Source organism: Lampetra planeri, chromosome 13 (genome assembly GCF_965212315.1).
Source record: "Lampetra planeri chromosome 13, kcLamPlan1.2.h2, whole genome shotgun sequence".
NCBI lineage: Eukaryota > Metazoa > Chordata > Hyperoartia > Petromyzontiformes > Petromyzontidae > Lampetra > Lampetra planeri.
In genome coordinates this window covers 2,819,495-2,846,362 of record NC_136119.1, presented here as the reverse complement: position 1 = coordinate 2,846,362, position 26,868 = coordinate 2,819,495, and the positions used below count along the sequence as shown (strand labels likewise).

Below are 26,868 nucleotides of genomic sequence, written 5' to 3'. Positions count from 1 at the left end.
TGACGTCACTGCCTGCCCCCTTCCTTCGAACCCCCCCTTCAACCCCCCCCCCTTCAAACCCCCCCCCCTTCAAACCGCCCCCCCCTCAAACCTCCCCCCCTTCAACCCCCCCCCCCCTTTAACCCCTCCCCCCCTTCAAACCCCCCCCCCCTTCAAACCGCCCCCCCCTCAAACCTCCCCCCCTTCAACCCCCCCCCCCCTTTAACCCCTCCCCCCCTTCAAACCCCCCCCCCCTTCAAACCCCCCCCCCCTCAAACCTCCCCCCCTTCAACCCCCCCCCCCTTCAACCCCCCCCCCCCTTCAACCCCCCCCTCCTTTCAAACCTCCCCCTCCATCAGCTGTTTACATTCCATAGCCTGCACAGAACGCCGCACGGGTCACGTGGTTGCCGAGGGTGTCCGGGGCATGCGCAAGCGCAGTGGGATGTTTACGACTCGGCGGTGGCGGCAGTAGTAGTAGTAGTGTGGTGGTGGCGTCAGTGGCGGCATGGCGGAAGCCGTGCGGCCTCGTCGTAAACAAAGACAGCGCGCGGCCCCGGCCAAGGTGGGTCGTTCTCTCGCGGGGCCCATCGCGGGTGACCGGGGGAGTCTGTGAGACCCACAGACTTTGGGTAAACGGGTCTGGGGGGGGGGTCTCAAACTCGGGGAGTTTCTGGGTTTCCCCACGGACATTTCGTTTCCCCGGGGTCATGAACCCTGGGGTCATGGGGCACAATGTATTCATCCAAACATTGGCTGCCTTGGTTCTTGAGCCTTGGTGTCCCTGGTGTCCCTGGTTCCTGAAGTATTTTGGGTCTCAAACTCGGGGAGTTTCTGGTTTCCCCACGGACATTTCGTTTCCCCGGGGTCATGAACCCTGGGGTCATGGGGCACAATGTATTCATCCAAACATTGGCTGCCTTGTTTCTTGAGCCTTGGTGTCCCTGGTGTCCCTGGTTCCTGAAGTATTTTGGGTCTCAAACTCGGGGAGTTTCTGGTTTCCCCACGGACATTTCGTTTCCCCGGGGTCATGAACCCTGGGGTCTTGGGGCACAATGTATTCATCCAAACATTGGCTGCCTTGGTTCTTGAGCCTTGGTGTCCCTGGTTCCTGAAGTGTATTTGTGTTGTAGGAAGTGAAACCTTTGTTTTGTATGTATGTACAGTACAGGATTGAACATTGGTGTCTCAGGTTCCAAAGAGGTGTCTTGTTTACGTGTCAAAAGCCTGGGTACCATGGGTCCCGAAGCCTTGCATCTCTGGATGACATAAAATCTGTCCCTTTGGTCCTTAAACCGTGGCTCCTTGAGTCCTAATGTCTGTGTTTCTCTATCCTAAAGTCTGGATTCTCAGGGTGCTAGTCTTGAATTTTGGGGTATCCGCAGGGACCCTAAACATTGGGGTCACTGTTCCAAAGCCTGGGCTTTATTGGTCCAAAGGCCTGCAGTCTTTTAGTCCCAAATTCTGGTGATATTTAGGACTCGAGACTTTGCGCCTCTGATATCCAGACTGTATTTTCTGAGTGTTAAAGCCTGGCTTCCTAACGTCACAAACCTTGATTTTACGTGTCTTCTTAATTCCTGGGCCCCAAGCCCTGGGTTTCTGGTTCCGAAATAATGGGTTTTCAAGAGTTCTAAAGCCAGGTTTCTTGATGCCTCAAACCTTGGATCCTAGAATCCAAAATCATTGGTTCTTGGAGCCTAAAACCTGATCACTTCAAGATTTCTAGCCTATATCTCTGATCCCTGTAATTTCTACCTTTAATGAACACCTGTAGTCTCTAATCTAGAACTTAGAGCCCCCATGACCCAAAATCCAATTCCAAAGTCTTTTGCTTTGTATGTCATGGAAACGTAGCATAAGTTTAAATTCCTGGGGCTTTACAGCCCCAAATATTTTCGCCAGCGCTTGTGTGGGAATCTAGTGTGCTTGTCATGTGCCTCTTACATTTTTTCCGCTGTATTTTTTTGACAGATTACGTACTTACTATATTCAGTACTGTGCAACGTTTTGCTGGTTGACCGAACGTGAATCAACGGAGGACATTTACATAGCTGAGTTTATTGGCAAACATGCTAATCATGGGTTCTCATGTTTGCTACTGTAATTGCCTCCATGTGTGTATCTTATGAAGAAAGACCCACTGTTGTGTGCCTGCGTTCTAGTTTTATCGTTTTGTCACTTCACCGTTTATATACTGTTGTAGAAGACGCTGATGACCAAATCAACTGGAATGCACGTCATCTCTTCAGAGCTCAGAAGCTAGGCTATATTGACCCTGGCTAGTACTTGAATGAGTAAGCACATTGCATAACAGGTGTTGTAGGCTGCAGCGCTACGTTGTGGGCATTGCCTTAAAATCCATCGTACTGTACTACTACGGTGCCACAACTATGCTCTCTTCATCAACACGCACTAACCAGCATGGTGATTTATGGTCTGATAATCCCCACTGCCCGAACGGTGTGGGGAGCCTTCATCCAGCAGTAGATTGACAAAAAGCTGTACATGTGCATGACAAGAGTAGACAGTGAGGAGGTTAATTTTGATTTGTTACCCACGTGTTGTGAAATTTTAACACGTGTTTTTGTTCTCAATGGACAATATTTTTGTGCATGTATAATTTCATGTCTAACAGTTATAATGAAGTCAACATTCAGTAATTAGACACGTATTAAAAACAAGTTGTCATGCTGGGCTATAATGGGAACTTCCATTTTTGCGTGTGGATTTATTCGTACAAAAGGATTGTGGTCACGGAAAAATGCACATGCACTTCAAATAACACTCATGCACCGCACGATCGAACCCACACAAGTTAATGTATCAACGTTACTTTGTAAAAATCTAAATACCTCTTTATTGCCAAACTTACGCAACTCTACACAGATATGGGGTTTGTTGTTGGTGAGCTGCGTTGTACTTTGGTATTAGTTCAGATGTTCTTTAATTTTATTTGATTTTGAAATCGGCCTCTGACTGAGGGACGCATTCAATATTTCCCAAGAATATTAAAAGGAGCTTATTTGGCTCCCTAAAATAAAAAACAAAACAGTACTTTTATTAGTTATTCCACATGATATGAAGTGAATCCATGTTACAGCTGCCATTGGTATTCTAAATATTGCAAGTACAAGTAACATTGCTTCATCTCTGCCTAGGACAAAAACAAGTTATCAAAGACCTACGATGATGTTGATGTTGAACAACCCGGACCTCCCAAAGCCACAAGAGAAGACTCTCAGGTGGACAGTTCTCATGAAATCGCTGGCGAACACAGAGTACGTGGGGAGCAACAGCGTGAAAGAACATGCGCTGGACCAGAGGCGATGGAGAGGACGCCAGAGCCCTTGCCCAAGGCGCCGGAGGAAACTGCCAAATTGGAGAGCGCACAACCAATTCTCCCGGACGCGTGGAAGGCTGGCGATGTGGGAAAAGTACAAAAACTGCTCCCAACTGCCCCCCCTGATGTCTCCACGCATGTAGACTTGGCAAAGGATTCGTGGACAGACTTGGAGTCAGAGGCTCGCGTTCCCGAAGGCCGACTGGTTGGCACCAAATGTCGTGTTCCGGCAGAAGCGCCTGCCCCTTTGTATCCTGCGCTGAGCCAAGTGGAAGGAGAAGGTGCAGCACTTGTGGAGGTTTCAGAGGAGGCAGCGGACCTTGTCGAAGCATTCCCAAGCATGGACGTGGGGGCATCGTTTGAGTTGGGCAAAAGTACGGCGGTACTGCACGTTGCCAAAACTGCTGAGAGGTTGCGGTCCCACAGGGAACTTGTCGCGCAAATGAGCAGCGTGACCATCGAGAAGCTTTACCCGGAGTTACCGAGGGAAGTGGCAGACGAGAGGGTTCACGCATCACAAGAGAAAGAAATTGAAGAGGAGAAGGTACAGTTTCTCAAATTTTCAACGAAAGTTTTTAGGTGTGAAAAAATTCACACTCCAACTATTAGAAAATTGCTAAGATTTAATCAAGAGTCGAATCATTCATTGTCTATTTTTTCCTTTATATGCCTAGTTTATTTTCTGTATATCATATAATTTCCAGAAATTATAAATGATCAAATCTCGCATGTATGATTTGCTGCATGTGTGTATCATGCGCCTCAAATATGCCGTCAAAAGTGTGCCTCTTATTTCCCAAACTGGTCCAATTAAATATCCTTAAACGCCTTTTTCTGTTCTGAGATTAACAGTAGGCATGCAATAATTCTGAGATTCATCTTTTCAAATCAATTCTTACATTCCAAGTCATGCATGTGAGAATCTGACTAATTTTTGTGCATGCCTATTAAATGGCGTAAAAACAACTGCTTCCACTAACCTGCACCGTTTATACAAATTCAGTTGCCTACCCTAACATGTCTCTTGCCGCAATTCCATGTTCCTGTTTGCAGGAAGCCGATGCAGCTTTCTCGTACGAGCAGCTGCGCATGCTCTACCCGTGCTCCTGGCTTGAGGGCCCGGTGGCAATGGTGACCATGGAGGAGGAGTTTTCGTCGCAGGCGCGGCAGGAGGGCCACGAGCTGCACGAGCTGCTGCTGCACTACCTGCGCTGCCGGCGTGAGCTGCTCTCGGCCCAGGCTCAGCTCCAGGCCATGCTGTCCGAATACAAGGCCCTCAAGCGCCGCCTGTGGATCTTCACTGAGGGCCAAGCCACTGCACAGGTTAGGGGGCAGCTCCTGTGCTTCTATAGCCACCACAATACTACTGTTGCCTCTGATGTCAAACCTTTGAAACGTGTCGTGGCCACTTTGAGTCAACAGTCTTGTTTTTGTGGCTCTGTGGCAAAATTAGAGACTTGATAGAGGATTGTGACCCACTGATGTTCGATGACGTTTTGTTTCCGTTGCACACTTCATCCAGGGCATATGTGCAGACAAGGTGAAGGTTACTGGGAAGCACCACTTCCAGACGGTGGAGCTGAACGCCGGGGCGTTCACGGAGCTGCAACGGCTGCTCAAGGCCCGGTCGGAGCTGCTTTACCAGACGCTGGCACTGCACACGTACACTTCGGTGCTGTCTCGCTTGCAGGTGGAGTCCTACCTCCACCACCTGCTGCGCCAGACACCCGCCTTCTGTGCCTTCACGCACAGCGTCGACAGCCCCCCAGGTCTCGCCTCGCACCAGGGTCTGCTTCAGTGGCGCAACGATCCGGTTCACCGCTTTTTCTCTTACATTTGTAACTCTTGTTTCCCGACAGTTTCACTGCCCCACAATGTTATAATTAATGTCAAAAATTGCTGCTGAATTGTTGATGCTGTTTTTCATATTTTGGTGGTTGCCAAGTATTGAGGGTGCAAGTGCATGAAGATGATATAATTTGATATTTATAATCGAAACCAATCTTTAGAGAAACCTATTATACAAATTATTTGGCAAATGATGAATGTGGTTAGTTTTTATATTATTCAAAAATTAACTAACTGTTACACCTGTGTTTCCTCCCCGTGTTTTAACTCTGCATTATTCACTAATATTTTAAGAACAAGACAACTATCCAATCGACTGGAGTTGCGTGCGTCTTCTGCGATTGTATTTGCGTCCATCGGGAGTTACTCCTGCTCACAGATGACCACTTCTTTCTGCCCGTTTCAGAACGACGCACTGTGAAGTCTAAGTGCACGGTCAGCGAGCTGCTGCAGCTGACGAGAAGCGTCAGCGTTCTGTTCGGCTTCAAGCGTCGATCTATCGCCGATGCACAGTTCAACTCGGACGTGCAAGGGTGGCTGCAACAATTGGTGAGCTGTCGTCGGCTCTCCTCGCGCTGTCAAAATCCTCCCAATCACCTGTGTCATTTATTGCTCTCTACGATTCGTGATCGAGCAGGATGTATTCTTCCATATTCTTGGTTCTTTCGGTAAAGTCACGTAGAAGGGAAGTAATAAAATAATAAAAATAAAACATAATAAAATAATTCTCACGACGTTTCGGCCACAACGCAAGCAGCCGTCCTCAGCTGCATTTCCCATAAATATGCTAAATTCCTCTTGATATGCAAATGCTTTTGTCAAGGCGCCCTTCCCCCCTTCCAACCGAGCTTAAATATACGCTCCAAGCGTGGTGGTGTTTCATTCAGACGCTGTCTCCCCGACAGACCTGGTCTTCACCTGAGGACGGCTGCTTGCGTTGTGTTTTATTTTTATTATTTTATTACTTCCCATTCTACGTGACTTTACCGAAAGAACCAAGAAGATGAATCCCTGCAGTCACGAAAGCTTTAAATCGAAATGTATTCTTCCGTTTGGTTTTTAATCTGTGTTGTTTCTACACAGGTGGCTGTGCTCCTGAGGGTCGGCTCGATAAATGAGGATATTTTTCTTTTGAACCACGTTCTTCGTTGCCCAGCAGGAGTGGCTGAGTGGGCTGCGCCCTTTTTGCAGGTAAGGCAGTTGCTCAAAATAAGCCCAAGAGCGACACAAACAAAAAAAGAGCCATAGTTATATTTCACAATTATTTATTCATCTTCTTGGTTCTTTCGGTAAAGTCACGTAGAAGGGAAATAATAAAATAATAAAAATAAAACATAAAATAAAATTCTCACGACGTTTCGGCCACAACGTTCATTCGGACGCTGTCTTCCCGACAGCCCTGTTCTTCACCCGAGGACGGCTGCTTGCGTTGTGGCCGAAACGTCGTGAGAATTTTATTTTATTATGTTTTATTTTTTATTATTTTATTATTTCCCTTCTACGTGACTTTACCGAAAGAACCAAGAAGATGAATCCCTGCAGTCACAAAAGCTTTAAATCGAAAATTATTTTTCCATTTCATTCATCTAGTACTGCTCTACAAAAGATTGAGGTTTTAGTAATGTGAAGGAAAAAAATCCTTTTACAGTGACAGTAGTTGTGTTGTAGCATATATTATTTCGCTGTTAGGGCTGCTTTAGATTTTCATGCATTGTCTTGACAGTGATATCACCAATGTATGTTGTTGCTCACACCTGAAAGTAAACTTAAGGTCTTGCTCCTCATGACCAAATCCCAGGACACAAGCCTAGGAGCTAGTGGTGTGACATTTTATTGTTTCATTGATTAATATCGAATCTAAAGTTTATGATGCATGTGTCGAACCGCATGTGCAATTGCAAATGTTTTTAGATTCTTATTGTTTGTAATGTGTTCCAATCACCCTTGCGCCCACTGGTGGTGGGTACTTTCTTGCAAAGTGAATTAAGTATTCGATTTAGCAATTGAACTACGACTCTCAATCGCGACAGTTCATTGAATCCCTGGGAGTGTGAATTGTCAAACCTCTGCCAGGTACATATCTACATGAGTTTTGCGTTGACTTGTAAAAAATATCAAGCCGCACACACCGTGTATAGCAAATGGGTTATCATGAGCATTGGTGTCACGATTTAACAATTGGCCGTTTGTGTGATTTTTCAGATCAGAATGGGCGAAGGGCCAGGAATTGTGTCTCGGTTTATGAAGCCTTTGGCAGTGCTCATGTCACCTGTGCGGTAGGTTTTGTTACACTGTATGCACTCCCAGGTTTTGTTGTGCCTATTATGAATTTCTTAATTTAATTCGAAGGCTTTTTCTTCAACTGAGATTTTCGGCCCTGTCCGATGTTTAGCAACCGCAGTGAGTTCCTGTGCCAGCTGAAAGCGCTGGAGAAACCGCCATTCCCCGTGTCGGCTCAAGCCACCGGCAAGAAGCAGCAGCTCTGGACGTTTGTGGATGAAGCCGGAGAAGAGGTGAACTTCGTGCGCCACAATTCATAGCTCTGTTGACGATGACTGTGCCCGAGTGTTGGGCTTTGTACGCGGGCACCAAAGACATAGAAACTGGCTCGCTTTGAGCTTTGTTCCACTCCTTGCCTGTGTTCTCATCTCGGCGCTGGCTCACGAGAGACCCACTGGCTGATATCTAGTTCATCTTCTTGGTTCTTTCGGTGAAGTCACGTAGAAGGAAAATAATAAAAAATTAAACATAATAAAATAATTCTCACGACGTTTCGGCCACAACGCAAGCAGCCGTGTTTAGAAAGTATGTGTTGCTCAATTAATTTATTTATAATGGGACCTTTATAAAAACTTGTATTCTTTACCATTTATTATATTTAGTTTCTCGCACTGCGTTTTGAAATGTACGTGTTTTGTTTTTTTGATTTGTACGCACTCTCACCAGATTATACATTCTTCTTACCGGATTTAGTGACTGCTCCCCTTGTTGAGTTGACGCTGTGTTTGTTTAGGAAGAAAATGAAGACAGCTGGCTTCTACTGCTCGAAAATGACCTGGTCGCACTCTTCTGCCAGTTCCCTTTCCAAGAGCTCTTTCAGAAACTTCTGGGAATGCAAGGTAGCCGGCCGACTTGTCTTCATTTGCTTTTCTGCTGTAAGAGTAATTAGTCTGCAGCGGTGCTTTTGTTAATATTCACTATGACTCGGTATAAGTCCCAGTTTTGGAATTTTTAACTGTGTCATAACTATTATTTCTATATGAGATAGGTCAATGTAGCATATTGAGCCTTTGCAATTAATATTGAACCATAGGAATTATTATAGGGCCGTATTTTGTCTGAGGATCAGGCATTAACACTGAACCCAAGGATTTCCATGGGTCTTATGTGGTTGCTCCCTGAATCTCGGCAATTATTTTTATAGGAATGAATCGATGGAAAAGAGAAATTTTTTTCAATGATTTGATACACATATAATTTTTTATGATTCAATATATATTTTAGCAAACTTTGAATTGGTATCTCTCTTGTTGTTGGTTGTATTGTGCTTTGCTGTGCTAACATTATCAGGTGCTTGCTAACATTAGTCGACATTTAACTGAGTCTCCCTGGAACCGTGGGATGCGATCTGACACGGAGCTTGGCACCGCGTCTTCGGTCTGCAACATTCCGCGGGTTATACATTGTTTTGGTATTATAGGCCAAATAGGACATCTTTCCAAAATGTTTACAGCATGAACATTCCGATAATTGATACACCTATTGATAAATAGTTTTCAAAGCATTTCACAGTGTGGGGGTGTATGTGTGTGTCTATATATATGTGTATTATGTGTTTGTGTGTGTTGTAGATGATGGCACATACACAGTGGCCCAATCAACAAGCGGTGAGATGATGAAGCTGCTGGCTGTGGCTGGAGCTGTCATCGAGGTCCTGGCCTCAGGCCTGGAAACCTTCAACAGGGTTCGCTATCGACAGTTTGTCAAGCGCATCGGGCAGACGATGAGGTGAGGTGCCGGTGGCACGTGCCCCCAAGTCACCCTTTGATCAAATTGTGTTGTAGTTGTAATACTCAATTTGATTTTCTGAGATGCTTTAACTTGACGTGAAACTTAACACCCAGTGAGGTAGCCGGGTGGTTCAGGGGGCTAATACCGTGTTAGAGGACACAGCCAGCAACAATAAGGTGCTGGGTTTGAATATGAGTTTCAGCCACCGAATATGAAATTGGATTCTGAACTGTAACAAGTTGATGGTTTTTCCCAAGTCACCAATGATTGTACAATAAAATAATCATATAAAATTTGTGTAATGGTAATACTGCCCAGTTAACAGTATTGATTTGTATCTGCTAGTCATCGTCGATTAACTAAGATGTTTATATACCTCCTCGGATAGACGTACAACATATACAAAGTAAATATAAAAGATTCCTACGCACACAATCCGATGCCTTTATCGCGAGCTCACTTTGCGTTGCGCTGTGCCACCCGTGCTCGGTCCAGGCTCACCGTGTCGCACGTGAGCGACTGCTGGAGCCGCTTTTCTCAACAGCACCGCGATTCCGTCGCCTCGGCTGCCGCCCTTCGGCAGTACGGTCTGGGCAAGCTGCAGGCCGAGTTTGACCAGCTCTTTCTCCGCACGGCCGCGTTCGTGATGAGGACTAAGCGGTTGGTGATGTCTCCGTCAATCTCCACTCTTTTTCTTTCCCAATTTGGGCCGATTGATTTCCCTCCATCTTTGTTCGCGACCAGCTTTGTTGCTTCAGTCATACGTACACCCCAGATTATTCAATGTTCTTTATTACATCAACGCATATTTTGTCTCGCGCTACTTTTTATTTGTACTTCAGTAAGGATTGTGAGTTGTGGTACATTTTCTGTGTTCATTTGTGAAACATGTCCTAACCATTTTAGTCTTCTTGAATTTTTTTAACGGATGTTTTTTCTTGTTGTATGTATGTTGAACTTCTTTCGCACCACACGTAGCCAACCATGCTTATTGCAGGTGCGATGGGTCAAAAGAAAAATGTTCGCGCGTTGCAAAATGTCAAGTCAAAAAGTCTGAGCGTCTCCCTGCTCAAATGAGCAATGAAAATTCCTCATTCACGTGGCGAGCATCTGCGTGGCATTTATAAGCAACTGCAATATTAAGGGAACGAGACAAATGATGGCAATGATTTTACTTTGCACAGCAGAGACTGCGTACAAGGCCATGTGCACAGTTACATTGCTATTGGTAGAGATGTTGGTGGGAGGTACGCATGTCGCTGCATGTCAATAGGTTGATAGCATTGGGTGCCCATGCTAGAGAGAGACCATGCTGTGGTGCAGTTATGAATTAGTAGGACACGTGAACTCATGTGAGCTCGTTTAGACTAAGTTTCTTGCAAGGGAGAACTCAGCTACAAATCCATACATTGTTCATGAAAAAAGCTAAACTACAAGGAAAAACAGAAAAAAATGTTATCATCTTACACGTGTGAAGCTTTTTTGCGACCAGGTGAGATCCCATTTCGGCGAAATTCTCGAAACCGGGAGACCTGATTCAAGGGAGATCTGACATACAGCATTGCATAGTTGTTGTTCATCGGCATACCACCGTGTTGTAAAAAGGGGACCTAATATTTAACCAGTTGGTGCAGTTTTTTTTCTAATTGTACAACACCCTTGCCTGAATTGTTTTTGGGCGGTTGTGGTTACGGTTGATCTGGTGCGTTGGGTTTTTGTTAACTCGCTGTGTGATGCCGCATGTGACCTTCGCCGTATGCTGCACGCAGGTTGGGAATTTGGCAGTTCATGTCGGAGATGCCATACGGAAGGCTGTCCATGCCCATGCTGTGGCGGCTATATTGCAGCTTGCATCTCTCAGAGCGTGAGGGGCTGGAGCCATACATGCGTCTGTCTGTGACCGAGTGCAAGGCTAAGCTACTTGGTAACTATAGTCAACATATTTGCAGCTCGATCCAGATGTATTTTTTATTCTCTACATATTTTTTTTTCTTGAATTTAGTTCCTGATGTGCTAATATCTGTTATTTGCAAGAAAATCTATCGGTACGCAAAAATACGTGTTGTTAGTGTCATGAGACGGGAAATGTTCCTTTCATAACTATTTCAGCTTCATATGTGGAGCTTTGAGTGTTATCTCCTGATATGCCTGGATTTTCTCCTGGTTGTCCGGTTTATTTTCACAAGCCAGACACATGGAAATTGCCCAATCTTCCCAATGCTGTGTTGCAGTAAGTGAAGTTGGGATAGACCAGCCCTGTAAATTCTTTTGTTGTTGGTTTTCGTTTTTTTATCCTGAAGACAAAGAGTTTTGCGACACGTTTGAAGAGTACCTGTCCGGCCTGGATGAGTCGGAGGCGATCTTCCTTCTCACCGCTTTCGGAAAAATGGCCCAGGCACAGAGAGAGGATGACGACGAGGAGCTTGTGAGCACCATAACACTGGAGATATACCGGGTAAGAGCTGCTCATCATTATGCAGGGTTTATGATTGTCTACACACAACGTCTTCTGTACAAATTAGGAGGTCTTAAAGGGAGATGCAATGGTAAAAATGTAATTCTCGTAGATACCTATAATCTGCGAGGAGGTAGAACCACTGGCGGAGCCAGTGGGGGAGTGGGGTGGCACGTGCCCCCCCCAATGATCCAATCGAAATCCCTAATTGTGAACGGATCATTGGGGTTTATTAGTAATAAATCGGCATTTTGCGACTGCCACTGTGTAGCATATTATTATGTGCCAGGGACTATATGAGATGATAGGACAATAGTCTGAGTATATAATTTGCAATAAGTAACGGCAAAGCGGTTATTAGTGACTCACAGAATTATGCGCAGTTGCGTATACAGTACACGACTTCCCTGAAGGCAAACACCTTCAGCGAGCATGATGCCGATCACACACGGTTCGAATTCGACCCTCGATCAATGGCTGCGTCGAATAAAAAGCAAGGGACAAGTCCTTACTTACTAACAATTCCTATCATTTTCCATTGCTGGAGGGGTTGCCCCCCCTACCTGAAAAGCCTGGCTCCGCCATTGGGTATAACGAAACACCTTCATTGGTGATTCAATGAATTGTCACGATTCAAGGTGGCAGACTCGAATTCTAGAATCTTTTTTGATTTCAACATTGGTGCTAAATCTACAAGACAACAATAGCTGCTTGTCTGTTTTTTGGGTTACGTCTTCCTTTAAATCCTAGCAGTTCAACCGAAGCGGATGACTGCGTTGTGTTTTCAGCGTCTTGTCTCCGGGGTCTGTGCCGTCAGGTCGCATACGTGAGCGCCCAGACCAGGGAGCTGTGCTCCAAGGTGGGCCGGGAGCTGCTGGTGGTCATCGCCGGTGCTCACCCATACGTCGTGTCGCTGCTGCTGGCGCAGGCAAAAGACAACCTGGACCAGGTCGGATTGGTGCGTCCAGTAGACACGATCTTTTCAAAATAATAATGCTGATTTCTATAACAGTGTTATCTATTATTGTATGTATGTTGAACTTATTTCGCACCGTACGTAGCCAACCGTGCAAATCGGATGTGTGGGGGAGGAAGGACAACAAAAACACAAAAATTAGTTCTAAAGAAATTAGTTTTCAGTCTAGATTTAAAAGTGCATAGCTCCAGTGGCTTCCTAATATCGGAATGAAGAGCGTTCCAGATAGCCGCATAAGCGCATCTGTAAGCGTGCAGTGCAGTGACCATTCTTTGTTCGATCACCAGCCACAAAGGAAGGCCATCTTGTCGTTATAAAATTGCACCTCCAACCATCACAGGATACGTCTGATTCGGATGATCACCCTGAGTTGCAATGATGTAGATTACACCAATTTAAATATATTTGAATGACATGTAAACTTGTGCATTTGCATGTTTATGTTGTTTGCCAAAATTATTACTTCATTAAAGCGGTGGCAAAGGTATTAGTGAGCAAGTATGAATCTGCAAATCCATTATGATTTGTTCCTTGCAAGAGTTTCAGAATGTAATGCCTGTGTTTAGATTATTTGGTAAGCCACTTCGATGTGCCATCATGTGCAGGCAGGTCACTTCGGAATAAGTGCTAATAGCTCAGGGTGCTTGACCTGGCAAGGTAAGGTTTTGTGTTTGACTGTACGCACGTGGTGTTCAAGTTATTTGTACTTGTGGTTGTAATAGATATACGTGAAGCCCATCAGCCGGCTCTTTGTGACCTTATCCATCTCTTTTTCAGGATGTGAAAAAAGTTAACCCACGTGTTATGGTTATCCAGTGCTTTCATCTATTTTACTTCCGAGGGATTTCGCTTGTTTGCAGAGCAATGGATCCCTTAATTTATCCTTAATTTCCTGTAATCCCCTTCCATATTCACTGCGGTTTCATGGCTTCCTCCGGCAGGCTGCTTTGTACCTCTTCAAGGAGCTTCCGTTGACTTGGTGGCGGCCCACGTCAGAAGACCTGATCCTGCTTGGGAACTGGTTGGTTGAGAATGGGCTCCTGACTGTTCAGAATAAGCTCACGTGCCTCATCTTGGAGGGCATGAACTGGGGCCTGAATGCACAGGTGAGTGAGTTTAGTGGACACCAGTTTTTAGGCAACCCATCGTCATTCACCATGGTTTATGCACCGGATGATGGCCTCCTGATTCCATCGCCTGCGATGCCACAACGTTTCTCACTCTTTATCATGGCTTGATCTCATCTCTCTCAACAGTGGTCCTTCTGTCGAATATTCTTTTTGGCTGTCGCTCGAATTGTGTATTGGCTGTCACCTTTTCTAGCGATGTCTCTTACCAATCAATCCTCCTTTTCTTGATTGGTAATATTTTTAGACTTTATATTTATATGGGTGGAGCGGTTGCCCGGAGTTTAATGCACTCCACTGTCAACCTGAGGTAGTTTCTCTGCCACGGCTAACATCAGCAGCGAGTGATATCTGAATTGGTGCTGGCTCTTTCACTTACCTTCTGCCCCTTTACAAACCTGCACTGATTCGCACGGAATGCAGTGCCCTTCATACAACAGTGGATTAACACACGTATGTAAATTATGATATGCTTATTCAAATGAATTTAAGCTGATTATTTCATTTACATTTTCAAAGCAAAGTTATATTCATGACCAAATGATAACCACTGAATATCTTGGACGTAGAATTGAATTACGTCTTCATTCTGTATTTAAAGTGTCCTCTATAATACTGTGTCACTTTAATCGACTGCATGTCTGCTACAGGGCACTGGCCTCGCTGTGGATTCTTCTGTACATCTGGAGGTGGCCTTGCTGGTGATGGAGGCCTACCAGCGCTTCCTCGCCAACAAGCCGTACGGGGGCATCATCAGCGAGAGCATCAAGCAGGTAGCTGCGCTCGCTTTGAGTGAAACCGATTGAGACATGCATGTATGTATGTATGTTGAACTTTGTTTGCATAATACGTAGCCAACCATGCTAATCGGAGGTGCAGGTGAAGGACAACAAACTAAACACAAAAAGCAGTCCTAAAGAAATTCGTTTTCAATCTAGATTTAAAAGTACGTAGCTCCAGTGGCTTTCATATCAGAAGGAAGAGCGTTGCAAACGGCCGCAAAAGCTTTGACAGATCAACATAACACATTATAATTGATGTTACTAAATCAACCCCCCGCTGATCTTCACATCTGATAGACATACTGTGATGACATCATCTTACTCTATTTAAGACCGGAAACGAATACTTTTTTACAATTCTGACAAGTTGCTTGATGAAACTGGTTGTAATCACCAGCGAAATGTTGTACTCAAATTGTAAATGTTGTGGGTTTTCTTTCCAACACACTGGTGTGCTGAACTAGGAATAATTGGCACATTTTGTTTACATGACAAACCTTACTAATTGGTTCTGTCGGGTGGTGATGCGTAACGTCACATATTTACGTGATCTAACCCAAAAACCTTTATTATGAATAATATTGGTCGCAAAAGTTTACGTGCTCAACATGCTATTGATCCTTGGCAGTTCCAGTAATGTAGTTCTATATATATCCAGTAAGAGCACTTTACCAAAAGGGGGCATCTGTGCACTGTTGGTAAAGACTCAGAAGTTATGCATCTTGATGTAGAGTAGAGAGAGGTATCGTTGGCATCTCTGTTGGAGTCCCTGAGCTAGTAGGGACAATTCCATATTCCTAAGATAACAGCCAACTTCACCATATATCAACCATTGTAAACTTCCCACAAAACTGTTTTAATTTTATCAACCATAGAGACATTATATGAGCTGAGTAGCCCTGCCAAACAGGATTCAAACTCATAGCCTTCCACTCTCTGCACTCCATCACCCGGCCGCATCCACCGTAGATCTTCCCCATTGCTTTACTGGGCAGCTAAACCTAGAAACCGCGCTCGCTCACGATGGGCACATCTTGCCTGATCGCAGGTGTCGTACCTGGCCAGCGTGGTGCGTGCCAGTCAATCCCCCGAGAGCATCTTCAATGCATGGGCGTGGGAGCTGGTGCTGCGGCTGAAGCTGCACCACATGGACTGGATCCTCCCAGGGGGGGCGGGGGTGACGACGCCACCGCCACCGCGCGCCGTGCCGGACTTGGCGGCCGACACAGAGCTGCACCCCCTGCGCAAGGCGGTGGCCGTCGGGATCCCGCTGGGCTGCTACCTGGCGTTGTCCATCACCACGCTGGGGCACAGGTGCGGCGGCTTAACATTCATGTGCAGAGAAAGCTCTGTTATCTGGCACTTTACCATCCGGAATGCTCTTATTAGACGGCATCTGTCGTAGACGGCAATACAAATCCTCCTCCATGTATCCGGAAAAATTCCAGCAGCCATCCGGCATCTTGCCGTGCGCTTATTACGGAAGTTTTAGGACGCTGCCGAGTGATAGCAGTGATGGCAGTCTGTACAGTAAAACCTTGGATTGCGAGTAACTTGGTCTGCGAGTGTTTTGCAAGACGAGCAACATTTTAAAATAAATATCAATTTGATAAACGAGCGAGGTCTTGCAATACGAGTAGTATGTGTATACGCTTTGTCTGCCGAGCGTCACGTGATCACAACTGATATACGAGTGCTTTGATATATGAGTGCTTTGGATTACAAACACGTTTCCGGAACGAATTATGCTCACAATCCAAGGTTTTACTGTACGTATTGTACTGTCCGATAATATACTGTACTCTAAACGGCCCCACTGCTGATCTATAATCAACATAGAATTCTGTACAATGTGACTGGTGGGTACCTCTGTAAAATAGTATATAATTTATAATATTGTAAAAATGTAGGCTTAGTTTCTTTCTTGAAAAGTACTTGGGAGTTTTGTTGAACCATAAATATTACTCTCAGATAACCGGCATATTTGATTAACTGGCACCCTCCATTCCCCATGGGTGCCCGATAACAGAGCTTTTGCTGTGCATGTCTTAGCCCTTTTGTCAATCCACTGCTGGATGAGGGCTTCCCCACTCTGCGTGTACCGTGTTGGTTATTTTATCACACCGCACCGCGCACTGGTCAATGCGCGTTGGTGAAGGCGGGTCAGCATAGACGTTGGCACATCGGCGCACAGTTCAGCGATGGCGTTTCGTGCGCTGCCCTCTGCTACCTACCACGTAGCACAACTGAGGAGATGCCTATGACAACCTGACGTGCATGGTGGTTGCCCACTCTGAGATCTGATGAGATCTTCCTCATTCCATGTGACTCCTAGTGATTCGGTCGTCGGTGTTGTTACACTATTACGAATGAGAAAAAAGCCTGCTAAAATTCACATTCAGGTGCTTTGTAAAAGTCCTCGTTTCTCTCGTGACTTCACTGCATTGACATTGTGGTGAAACGTATGGGAGTAAGTATGTATGTTGTACTTCTTGTGCACCGTACGTAGCCAATGGCACATTGAACCAGAGCATTAGAGTTGTTGTGGGTCGCGTCTTCCTCTGATCTTTTGCGGTTGTCTTTGTCCCCCCAGTGTGGAAGAATTCTGTGCAAAGGGCGTTCTTCTGCTTTCCGCACTGGTGGACGCTCGCTGCCTCCGGGCCACCGTGTTCACTCTGGCCAAGATCCTGCCCCGGTTCTACTCATGCCCATTCTACCTCCTCAAGAACCAACAGTTGCGTAGCCGACATCACTGCCTTACTTAAATAGCCACTCACGTATCCTAGCAATTGACTATCTAATGGTTCACTTTCCACAAAATGGGCGAAACAGTTTTTTAAAATACATTTTCCCCATTGTTATCATTAAGACATTCTTGTACCAAAAACTTGGACGAAACATACTCTTTGGTTCTTTCGGTAAAGTCACGTAGATAGACAGTTGGCAACAACACTTAGTCTTGGCTCAAAGTGAATTTCCTGAAAGTTGCTAAAAGTAGGGTTAGAGCCACCAGTAACAGCTTGGAATTTTTGTTGTAATTTTATTGATTGTCGGCGTTGCCCGTCCCAGATTTCTGCAGCTGGTGCAGACGTTCCTGCAGGTGGACGGCGGGGTGGCGCAGGGTGTGACTCAGCAGGTGACCCACAAAGTCACGCAGCATTTCTCCAGTGCCCCGGCTTTCGGAGAAAATGTCCGGCTCCTGAACAGCGTCATACAGGTGTCTGTGTGTGTGTGTACGCACCCCGGTAGTGTAGTGGTTAGTGCACTGCGCTACAAAACCAGTGACCCGAGTTCGATTCCCGCTCACCACCAGTGACGATTATCTGAACCGGTCCTCAGATGAGATGAGGTGCGTTATGTAAACATTGCCACTAGGGAGACAAAAGCGGCTCGCCATGGTGTTGGCCACCCACCCCCTCGTGTGCTGTGCCAGCCCGAACAAGTGCTCGCTAACAGCGCTTGCCCCAAACAGTCTTGTTAAGGCTTTACGGCGGATCTTTGTCTTTTGTGCGCACCGCACTCCATGTCTGGCTCACTGCTGGTCATGGATCCAATTATGATCTTGTTAGCCAGTCGTGCAGTGATGATGTCAATGGAAAGATACTTTTGCGGAAGGCAAATAGATGTCATTGCAATTCTCCTTCAATAGTTCTGGCTCAAGAGCCTCGGCACATTGTGTGGTGTTGCAATGCGTTTGGAGGGAATTGACATCGGATAATATGGGAGGCAACTTGATCCAGGAACCTGTGCTTGGGCAGAGAACTCGAGAATGAGAATGTGTCGTGAACTGTGCAACAGTTGCACTAACTGGCAGATTGAAGGAAGTAATGTCGGAGGTATTTTGGCAGAAACCATTTTAATTGATGCTTCTTCACTTGCCTAGCGCAGTACTCTGTCAATATTCATAGAAAATGCTTGTTGCATTTCAGACGCATAAAAGTTGACGTTGACAATTACAACGTACAGCCTCTTAAATTAAAGTCACAAACATCTGACCTCAAGTGTGGCTTTACGCATAGACAAGAAAGGAGCGCATTGTGTCCAGTGCCTTAGAAGTGACTGGAATGCACCTTGGTGCGAGGAATTAAATGGGAGAAACCCCCCCCCCCTTGTCGAGTATTCCCCTCTTCATCGCCCGGTGCCTGTGGGTTCCATGCTGCCCCTTGTGCCCCCTATGCATCACCTGCACGCTCAATAGCCCCCCCCCACTGGTTGTTCCTTTCTCAGAGACGTCCGTCGCAGCCTTCTCCGTTGTGACGCCCCTCTTTTTGCCCTTTTTCTGACGGCCCTTTTCCAGGCCCATGCTTCCGACAGCTGCCACCCGGGAGCTGTGGGCCCTGCGGCCGTGCTGGACTTCTGGTGCCAGCTGCTCACGAGTTTCGGGGGCTGGTACCGCGAGCCGCTCGGCCTCTTCCTGCTTGACCAGCTGTGCAAGGCGGCTTTCTACCACCGCCAGGAGGAAGTTCTGCACAAAGTCTTCTACCTCCTCCACAAGGTGACCCAGGGGAAGGAGGGCCAGTGGCTTCAATTGTATAACCTCATTAAGCTGCCTACGTGAGCATCTCTGAGTCTCAAGAACCCTTTTTTAAGGTGTGTTCTGCATTGGAATGTTTGGCCAATTTTTATTATTTTTCGTGTGAGGAAATTGGAGTGCCTGGAGAAAACCCGTATTGAGCCTATTTAGTAACGGGATGGATGACTTCCAGTACATACCGGATTTAACAATACAGTATATAGTTTGGATGTATATACCATTTAAATATAATTGTGTCCTAAGATGCTTTAGGCATGGGCCCGCAAGATGGCCAGCATTGAATTAAATCCACATATTGTTCACTGGATGAGATCTATATTCTCAGGTTTTTTCGGTAAAGTCACGTAGGTAAAAACATTAAAATTAATGAAAGTAAAATAAAACAAAACAAAATAAAATTCACAAGTCAGATCTGAAACACGGCAGAACTGATTCTTCGGCCGTTGCCGATCATTGCTACAACTCGGCGGGCTCTCATGAAATTGTCTTTTCCGAGACCAAGGTTCTCTGCAAACCTCCGGGCTACCATCAAAGGTTTGTACACGAAGCCATACAAATATACAAACACAGACATAATTTCAACCGTGATGATGGGTACAAACTCAGTAATCACTGGAAAGATGTTATTAACCACGCAAAAAAGACTTAATTACACTTTTTGGACCATCTTATCTGACAGGCACTATTTTAATTTACTTCACCGAGTGTTAACATCCACAGTGTTTAACAGTAATCTCTTCATTGTTCTTTGATCACCGCTCGCCACGTTTCCATTCATTGTGTTGAGCACTACGTGATGTCTTTGATCACCGCTCGCCCTCCGTCCCGGCGCGTCTCCATTCATTGTGTTGAGCACTGCGTGCAGTCTTTGATCGCCGCTCGCCCTCCGTCCCGACACGTCTCCATTCATTGTGTTGAGCACTCCGTGCAGTCTTTGATCACCGCTCCTCCTCCCTCCCGATACGTTTCCATTCATTGGCTACCACAGCCTGATAAGCTCTCCCCCCCCCTCTCCACCTCCCTTCAACTTGCTTATAAGGGATTACATCTTGAATCATTGCTTCACTTGATGCAGCTAATTCGGCTGTGACGGTCCCACCTGATGACGGAGACTTGTGTTGCCTCCGAAACGTCGTGAATTTTATTTTGTTTTGTTTTATTTTACTTTCATTAATTTTAATGTTTTTACCTACGTGACTTTACCGAAAAAACCTGAGAATATGAATCATTGCAGTCACGAAAGCTTCAAATCTGGATGAGATCTATTTGTGGGTTGATTCTATCTGCACAGTGCTCTGAGTGATATCCACTCGCATACATGGGTTTACTTTGGGTATTTCAATTTCCTTCCACATGCACAATGCTCATTAATGGAATTGGCCTAACATTCCAGAACCCTCGAGAAAAAAAAATCTTGAGACTCGGTGAGGCTTTACCAGGAAAATGCAAATGGCATGGTTAAAAGTGATGGGTTTTCAATGGAATGACCGGTATTATTCATTTAAATATAGTATAATTTTGTCCTGTGTGCCTTCTGTTGGTTTGCCATCACAGACCGCCCTCGGGTACCACGGGGACAAGGGAATTGTCTCGTCCCTGATCAGCTGGGTGGTGTCAGGAAATCCAACGCCATCTTTCATAGAGGGAGAGGCGAATTCTTCAGAGGTGAGGGAACAGTGACGTAGATAAAAAAAAAAGATCCCCTATATAGCCTTAACAGACTGTTGGGGCAAGTGCTGTTAGCGGGCACCTATGAAGGCCGGAACAGCACACGAGAGGGTGGGTGGTGAGCACCACGCCCGGCCGCATTTGTCTCCCAAGTGTCGATGTTTACACACCGCACCAGGTACTCGTTTGAATCGACCGAGCGGAGGCCCAGGACCGGTTCAGATTATCGTCACTGGTGTTGGCTGTGAGCGGGAAATGAACTCGGGTCGTTGGGTTCATCGCGCAGTGTGCTAACCACTACACAAACAAACTTGTGCTCTATGTTCTACTTATGTTGAACTTCTTTCGCGCCTTAAACATTTGTCATTTGGTATTATGCGTGTAAAGATGCATCGATTGATCGATTAATATATGCAAGAATCCTTGATTTTTTTAATGCACATATGTTGTATGTCATAATAATTATTCATTTTTGATGTATCACCCTTTTTGCCGGAGCATCTCGGACCGCTTTACCTCTCATCTCTAATCAATTTTGAAAGGCACCCCAAGTGGCAGCTGCCCCTGTGGACACAAGATGACTCAGCACCTGGTCTACAAACAGGCATTGGTCTGCCAGTATAAGGACAATAATTGCTCCGTGTAATCCCAAATTAGTAATTTGCGGATCATTTTCTCCTTTGGAAAATGTGGATCCTGACGCTGGAACACAATGGCCAACTCTTGCGAATGACGTCAGGAAATCTTTAATGTCCGTTGTGAAACAGATGGCTTTTATTGAGGCTTTTACACCCACAGTGATAATTGTGGCTGCCGCTGGATTTGTACTTGTGACCCTCTGCACCAAGGATCGAACACGCTTCCACTCAGCTGTGTCACTGCCCAATAGGTTCACATGTCCCCACGCAGCCACTTGTGGCTGGCACTTCTACCATGCTATGCTTCTGGTGTTCTGGCTCCAAATTCCTGTTTACCCAAATTGATTTCTATTCTTAATTGAATTTGTGGTCTGTAGTTGTCCTCGGTCGACTCAGCCTAAAATGAACATCTGTTACAGTGTATCATTGTCTACCCCGGAAAAACAAAGATCACCAGGAGTGCATGGCTTTGGTTATGCCACTCTGCGAAAACACGTGCTGTGCTAACCCAAATAGGTGCCCGCTAACGGTATTTGCCCCGGCAGTCCATATGCCTTCACGAGGAGTGTTTTGTGTTTTGCAGGTGTGGTTTGCATGGACGGTGCTGAACACAGAAGCAATCTTCGAGGAGGACTCCCAGGTCAGGAAGCACGTGGAGTTGGAGTTGCAGACGAACCCCATGTTCAGCCCCGAGCAAGCCCTGAAGGTGCAGGATTCACAAAACATCTCTAACCACACACCTCTGTTGTTGCACCTTCTTCATTAACACCTGTTAAAATAAACATGCAATGCGGATATTAATACTGCTACTTGGCTTGTAACCGTGCAATAATTAATCAGTTAAAGTCATTGCTTTGCTCTTGGTACCTTGATACATCGTTATTTTAATTGTTGACTTTTTCACTTATCTCTTCCATGTGATTGTTAACGTGTCCCTGCAACTGCTAGAGATGCTACATTCACAACAAAGTAAAAAAAAAGTTATTGTGTATTGTTGCATGCCTAGTTATTATACAATACAGGAGTGCGTTTACAACATTTATTTTCGGGTTGCAGTTGTTTATAACACTCGATGGTCGGTGGTACGCGTTAAATTGCTGTTTTCGCAGAAGGCACAGAGCAAGCTGAAAATGCCAGTGGCACCATCGCCCCAGCGTCTCATGGTGTACCGCTGGGCACAGCAGGCTCTGGTCACACCAGAGGACCACCCCGTGCTCCCTCTCATCTGGCAGAAATTTCTCCTCCTCTACCTGCACAGGCCAGGCCAGGAGACCGGGTATGGGCACCATTCACAGTTGTAAGCAATGCAGTTGGAGGTGACCTGGTCGAGCAGGGGTCAGAGCACTGAGCTGACACTGCAGAGATCCTGGATTGTGAACCTGGGTTCTAGCCGCCACTGATTAAATCAAATTGGTTAATTGGTGGTTTCAACCTGACTGACAATGACTGCACAAAACAAACATCACATTCGCTGAGGTTTTTCATATAAATTGTCAGAGGTCTGGCTCTGAGAAGTCAATATAGGTCTCAGTGTCATGCGATGAACATTTCACTCTGTAGCAGGACATGCCAGAAATTGCAACGCCCTACTGTGTGGATTAAAAAGGTCACTTGAAGAGAAGTAGTTCTTTGATATCTCCTTCAGCGGACTATTAACATCAGGTGACATGCTGCTCTGCAATCATTCAAAATGGTCACTTCATCTCATACTTTGACAGCGATATCACGGTATTCATAAAATCGGGAAAAACATAAAAATTAATGCACAATGAATGAATACATGCTCGCTGTGCGAGTCATACGCACGCTGTGTTTGCAGGATGCCATACGGGGGCAGCGTGGGTAGCCGCTTCTTCCAGGCGCCGGCACAGCGCGCTCTGCTGGACAGGCTGAAGAAGCGACTTGCAGAGCTTGCCGACTACCACCATGGTGCCAGCAAAGCGGTTCGAGCCCCGCAGACCTTCAATGTCGGCACCACAGGTCCACCAGCGCCTCCGGTTCCTCCATCATCATCGTCGCCTGCACGGCCGCAGCAGCCTCATACCTCTCCGTCCGCCCCTTCTGCTACGGCTGCAGCGACTGCACTCGAACTGCACAAGGAGCTTGTGAAGTATGCTGCTGGTCTTAAGTTATTTACTTAATTGCTGTGTCGCTGTCCTGTTGTATCAAAGTATCGTCACAGCCACAAAGACCAAAGATTCCCCACATAGCCGTAACATACTTTTTGGGCAAGTACTGTTTGCGGGCACCTATTAAGGCTGGCACGGCACACGAGAGAGAGTGGGTGTAAAACACCACGCCAGGCTGCCTTTGTCTCCCTAATGGCGATGTTTACATACTGCACCAGAAACTAATTTGAGGCCGAGTCGACCTAGGGAATGCCCAGGACCTGTTTAGATAATCATCAATTGAACTCGGGTTGCCGGGTGCGTAGAGTAGCACGCCGACTCCTGTGAGAATGCTCCCCAGCGTCACAACCACACGCACAGGCACACACTGCAATAGGAAACATGCACAGACATCCAGATACATCCACAGACATGTATATAGATACACTGACACAAAGATAAACATGCGAAAATGTGTACAAATATACATACAGAAAATGGTAAACAAGCTATACTAATAGGGTTTTCCCCCTTTTTTCTGGAAACAAAACTGACACCTTTTGCAAGGAATCATGCTTACATTAACCTCAATACTTGCAGTCATTTTCTTTGAAACTGATTGGTCCATACCAGAGACAGCTTTCTTTGGAGCCTAGTTTCATATGGTGTTCGACCAGATGACGCCAAAAGGCGCTGTTGAGCGAGAACCTGTTAAGTCCTGCATGGCACACAATGGGGTGGCATTGCCAATACTGTGCACAGCTACCTTTGTCTACCCCACTGCTGATATTTACACACTTCACGAGGTACTAATTCAAGGCTGAGTCGCCTTTGGGGAGTCTCATAAACACTTCAGGTATTCGCCACTGATGTTTTCCGTGGCTGGGAATAGAACTCGGGTCACCAAGCTTTGTAGCAAAGTGCACTGACCTCACCATGCCACCTCACCCCCACAAAAGACAAATATCCCCCAGTATAGCCTGAACAGATCATTGGGGCAAGTGCTGTTAGTGAGCACCTCACCCCTACACACACATGCACACAGATATATACACAGAGACAAAGATGCACACACAACTTGTTAAGGAGCCTCACCCGGGGATGAAGGGTTGATGTAGTAGTGAAGCACATTCACCTCTGGGTCCCCACTGTGATGTGTGCCTCGTGTGTTTCACCTTCTGGCTGCCCCAGGCTGTTTCACCTGTTCCATTGTTGGCTTGATGACGAGAAGCTGCAGGGCGCCGACCTGTACCTCCCGTCTGTTCCTCTGCACTACGACCCCCACAGGATGGTGCGCATCTTCAACAACGACCAGGTGAGGGTGCTGTATGCTTACTCAGTGTAAGTGTTCACTCACGTGGTTGGTGCTTTTCTTTGAAAACTGACATCGTTGTGGCCATCAATATTGTCACTATCATCGTAATAAATATAAATGTTTATTTTTTCATAATCATACCAAATATTGCGGAATGGTAAGTTTGTGGGAAACCATGCCTGTTGAATAGGATTGTGTGGATTGTTGAGATGTTATTAAGTGTCTGACACTGCTTGTTATTAATGATATCAGATAGTTGTGACAGCAGATAGGTTTATAACAGACCATGTGTTAACATAGAGTGATAGACTGATAAGGTGATAAGATATAATATGATAGCAGATAGTGGTATGAAGATACTGTACCTTAATGTGGTAACATAGTGTGACAGCAGATAGTGTAACAACAGATAACGTGACAGGTGATCGGTATTGTAATGAGTCTGAGTTTGACACGTTTTTGCTGCAGGACCTGTGGTTGGAGTTTGTGGACATGACCCTGATAGGTCGCGACCTTGCGGGATGCCGTAACGATTGGCTGAAGGAGCTGCAGAGTAATGGTGTTTTGACCCCTGGCAGCAACACGGCACCTGGGGGTGAGTGTCCAGTGTCCAATTGACCCCTTCTGTTACCGCTATCAATAATAACGAGGCTTGCACAAATTCGTCAATTATCATCGATTCTTCCGCTCTCGAGAAATTGCATCAAATCACATGTGTACAGATAGATTATTTCTTATATGGGCATATTATTAGCAAAGATATGCCAATGCGGGATTTTGGCTGATGGCGTGAACTTGGCTAAACAAATGAGACAGGAAGAATTGAAGGAGGTGTTTTAAAGAGATGAAAAAATTAACCCGTAAAAACAAAGTTTTTCACTATAAATCCTTTATATGCGTGGCGGCTAGAGTCTTCTCGTCCTCTGGCTTGAGATGGCTGCCACTTATGGGTCAGATGATTGCATGCAACCATTAAGCAATTGGTAATTAAATATAATATTTTTGTCCTAAAAAGTGTAAAATTTTGGAATTTTTTTTCACGAAAAGTAATTGTCACACACAACGAGTGTGTGTGTAAAATGTCAGCTTGATTGGATCACGGGAAGTGGGTTAAAAAACGACCGAAAGATTTGCACGGTCGTAAGCAAGCAAGCAAGCGTGCAAGTGAACTTAATATAAAGGATTTAAAAAGAATAGATCCGTGAACCTGATTGCAACCATGAATTGTGACTTCGTATAATCAGTGTGGGGCTGAGTTATTAGTGCTTAATAATGACTTGTCATAAGCGTTTAAATGTTTAAAAAAACATTCCTATTAACGTTTGCCTAGGTGAACCGAGCAAATAAAATTATACATCCTCTTGCAAACCTGTTGTCACATGGAATTGCAAGCTGTTGGAATTAACAATATTTGCCTCTAACCACCGAAATTATTGTAATCATTTTTAAATGTCCACGTCGCCTACAAGACCCAGGCAGTCTCCCTCGCGAGCATTGACCAGACTCAACCCTTGCTTTGCCACGTTTGTCGTTGAGCAGAGCTTGGGAAGAGCGTAAGCCGGGGTTCACCTCCGAGACCCAAGCGGCCTTGTGAGCCTCCCCCGCTGCCCTGGCTGAAGGCCCCGGTGCCGGCTGTGGTGGCGTCCTGCCTGTGCGACGACCGGGTCGCCGAGCAGCTCGTCGCCAAAGACCTGCAGGTGCTGCAGCAGCAGGCCTGGTGAGTTTGGGAGGCCTGCTGAGTGTGCGGGGGAGTGTGGTGGGTCTGGTGAGTGTGATCGATCTGCTGAGTGTACAGGGCCTGGTGAGTGTCGGGAGGTATGGTGAGTGTATTGGGTGAGTGTGGTTGGTGATTTTAGTGTGTGGCGAGCAGGTGTGTGTAATGGTGAGCATGTGTGGTGAATGCCCTGAAAAGCGCAATTAATTGCATCATCAGAGCAGAGCATTTGTCTTTAACAATTTTGCAGCTATTGATTTCAATGCCAGTTTTACACTGGTGTTGACACAGCTAAAACAATTGAACAACACATTGCTATGCCCTGATGTAGCACAAAGAATAAACATTTTTGCAAACTCAACTGTGTTTTC

General features: G+C 45.8%; 1 protein-coding gene across 2 annotated transcripts in view; it reads left to right on the top strand.

The window, feature by feature from the left end:
* Positions 1-361: 361 nt before the first annotated feature.
* EPG5 (ectopic P-granules 5 autophagy tethering factor) overlaps positions 362-26,868 on the top strand; it is a 47,914-nt gene continuing 21,407 nt past the window's right edge. The window contains exons 1-27 of one of the 2 annotated variants that reach the window (XM_078599861.1): positions 362-543; positions 3,140-3,865; positions 4,375-4,644; positions 4,844-5,090; positions 5,576-5,718; positions 6,253-6,360; positions 7,372-7,445; positions 7,562-7,682; positions 8,183-8,288; positions 9,021-9,177; positions 9,676-9,840; positions 10,950-11,104; positions 11,481-11,635; positions 12,453-12,584; positions 13,553-13,717; positions 14,389-14,511; positions 15,569-15,834; positions 17,114-17,254; positions 17,590-17,737; positions 18,818-19,015; positions 20,609-20,719; positions 21,944-22,066; positions 22,470-22,636; positions 23,180-23,470; positions 24,660-24,783; positions 25,252-25,378; positions 26,323-26,500. In XM_078599861.1, the coding sequence (XP_078455987.1) occupies positions 487-543; positions 3,140-3,865; positions 4,375-4,644; positions 4,844-5,090; positions 5,576-5,718; positions 6,253-6,360; positions 7,372-7,445; positions 7,562-7,682; positions 8,183-8,288; positions 9,021-9,177; positions 9,676-9,840; positions 10,950-11,104; positions 11,481-11,635; positions 12,453-12,584; positions 13,553-13,717; positions 14,389-14,511; positions 15,569-15,834; positions 17,114-17,254; positions 17,590-17,737; positions 18,818-19,015; positions 20,609-20,719; positions 21,944-22,066; positions 22,470-22,636; positions 23,180-23,470; positions 24,660-24,783; positions 25,252-25,378; positions 26,323-26,500 (4,778 nt within the window). In that variant the 5' untranslated portion in view covers positions 362-486. Of the gene's footprint in view, positions 544-3,139; positions 3,866-4,374; positions 4,645-4,843; positions 5,091-5,575; positions 5,719-6,252; positions 6,361-7,371; positions 7,446-7,561; positions 7,683-8,182; positions 8,289-9,020; positions 9,178-9,675; positions 9,841-10,949; positions 11,105-11,480; positions 11,636-12,452; positions 12,594-13,552; positions 13,718-14,388; positions 14,512-15,568; positions 15,835-17,113; positions 17,255-17,589; positions 17,738-18,817; positions 19,016-20,608; positions 20,720-21,943; positions 22,067-22,469; positions 22,637-23,179; positions 23,471-24,659; positions 24,784-25,251; positions 25,379-26,322; positions 26,501-26,868 lie in introns of both variants that reach the window. The other variant, XM_078599860.1, reaches the window with a different exon arrangement.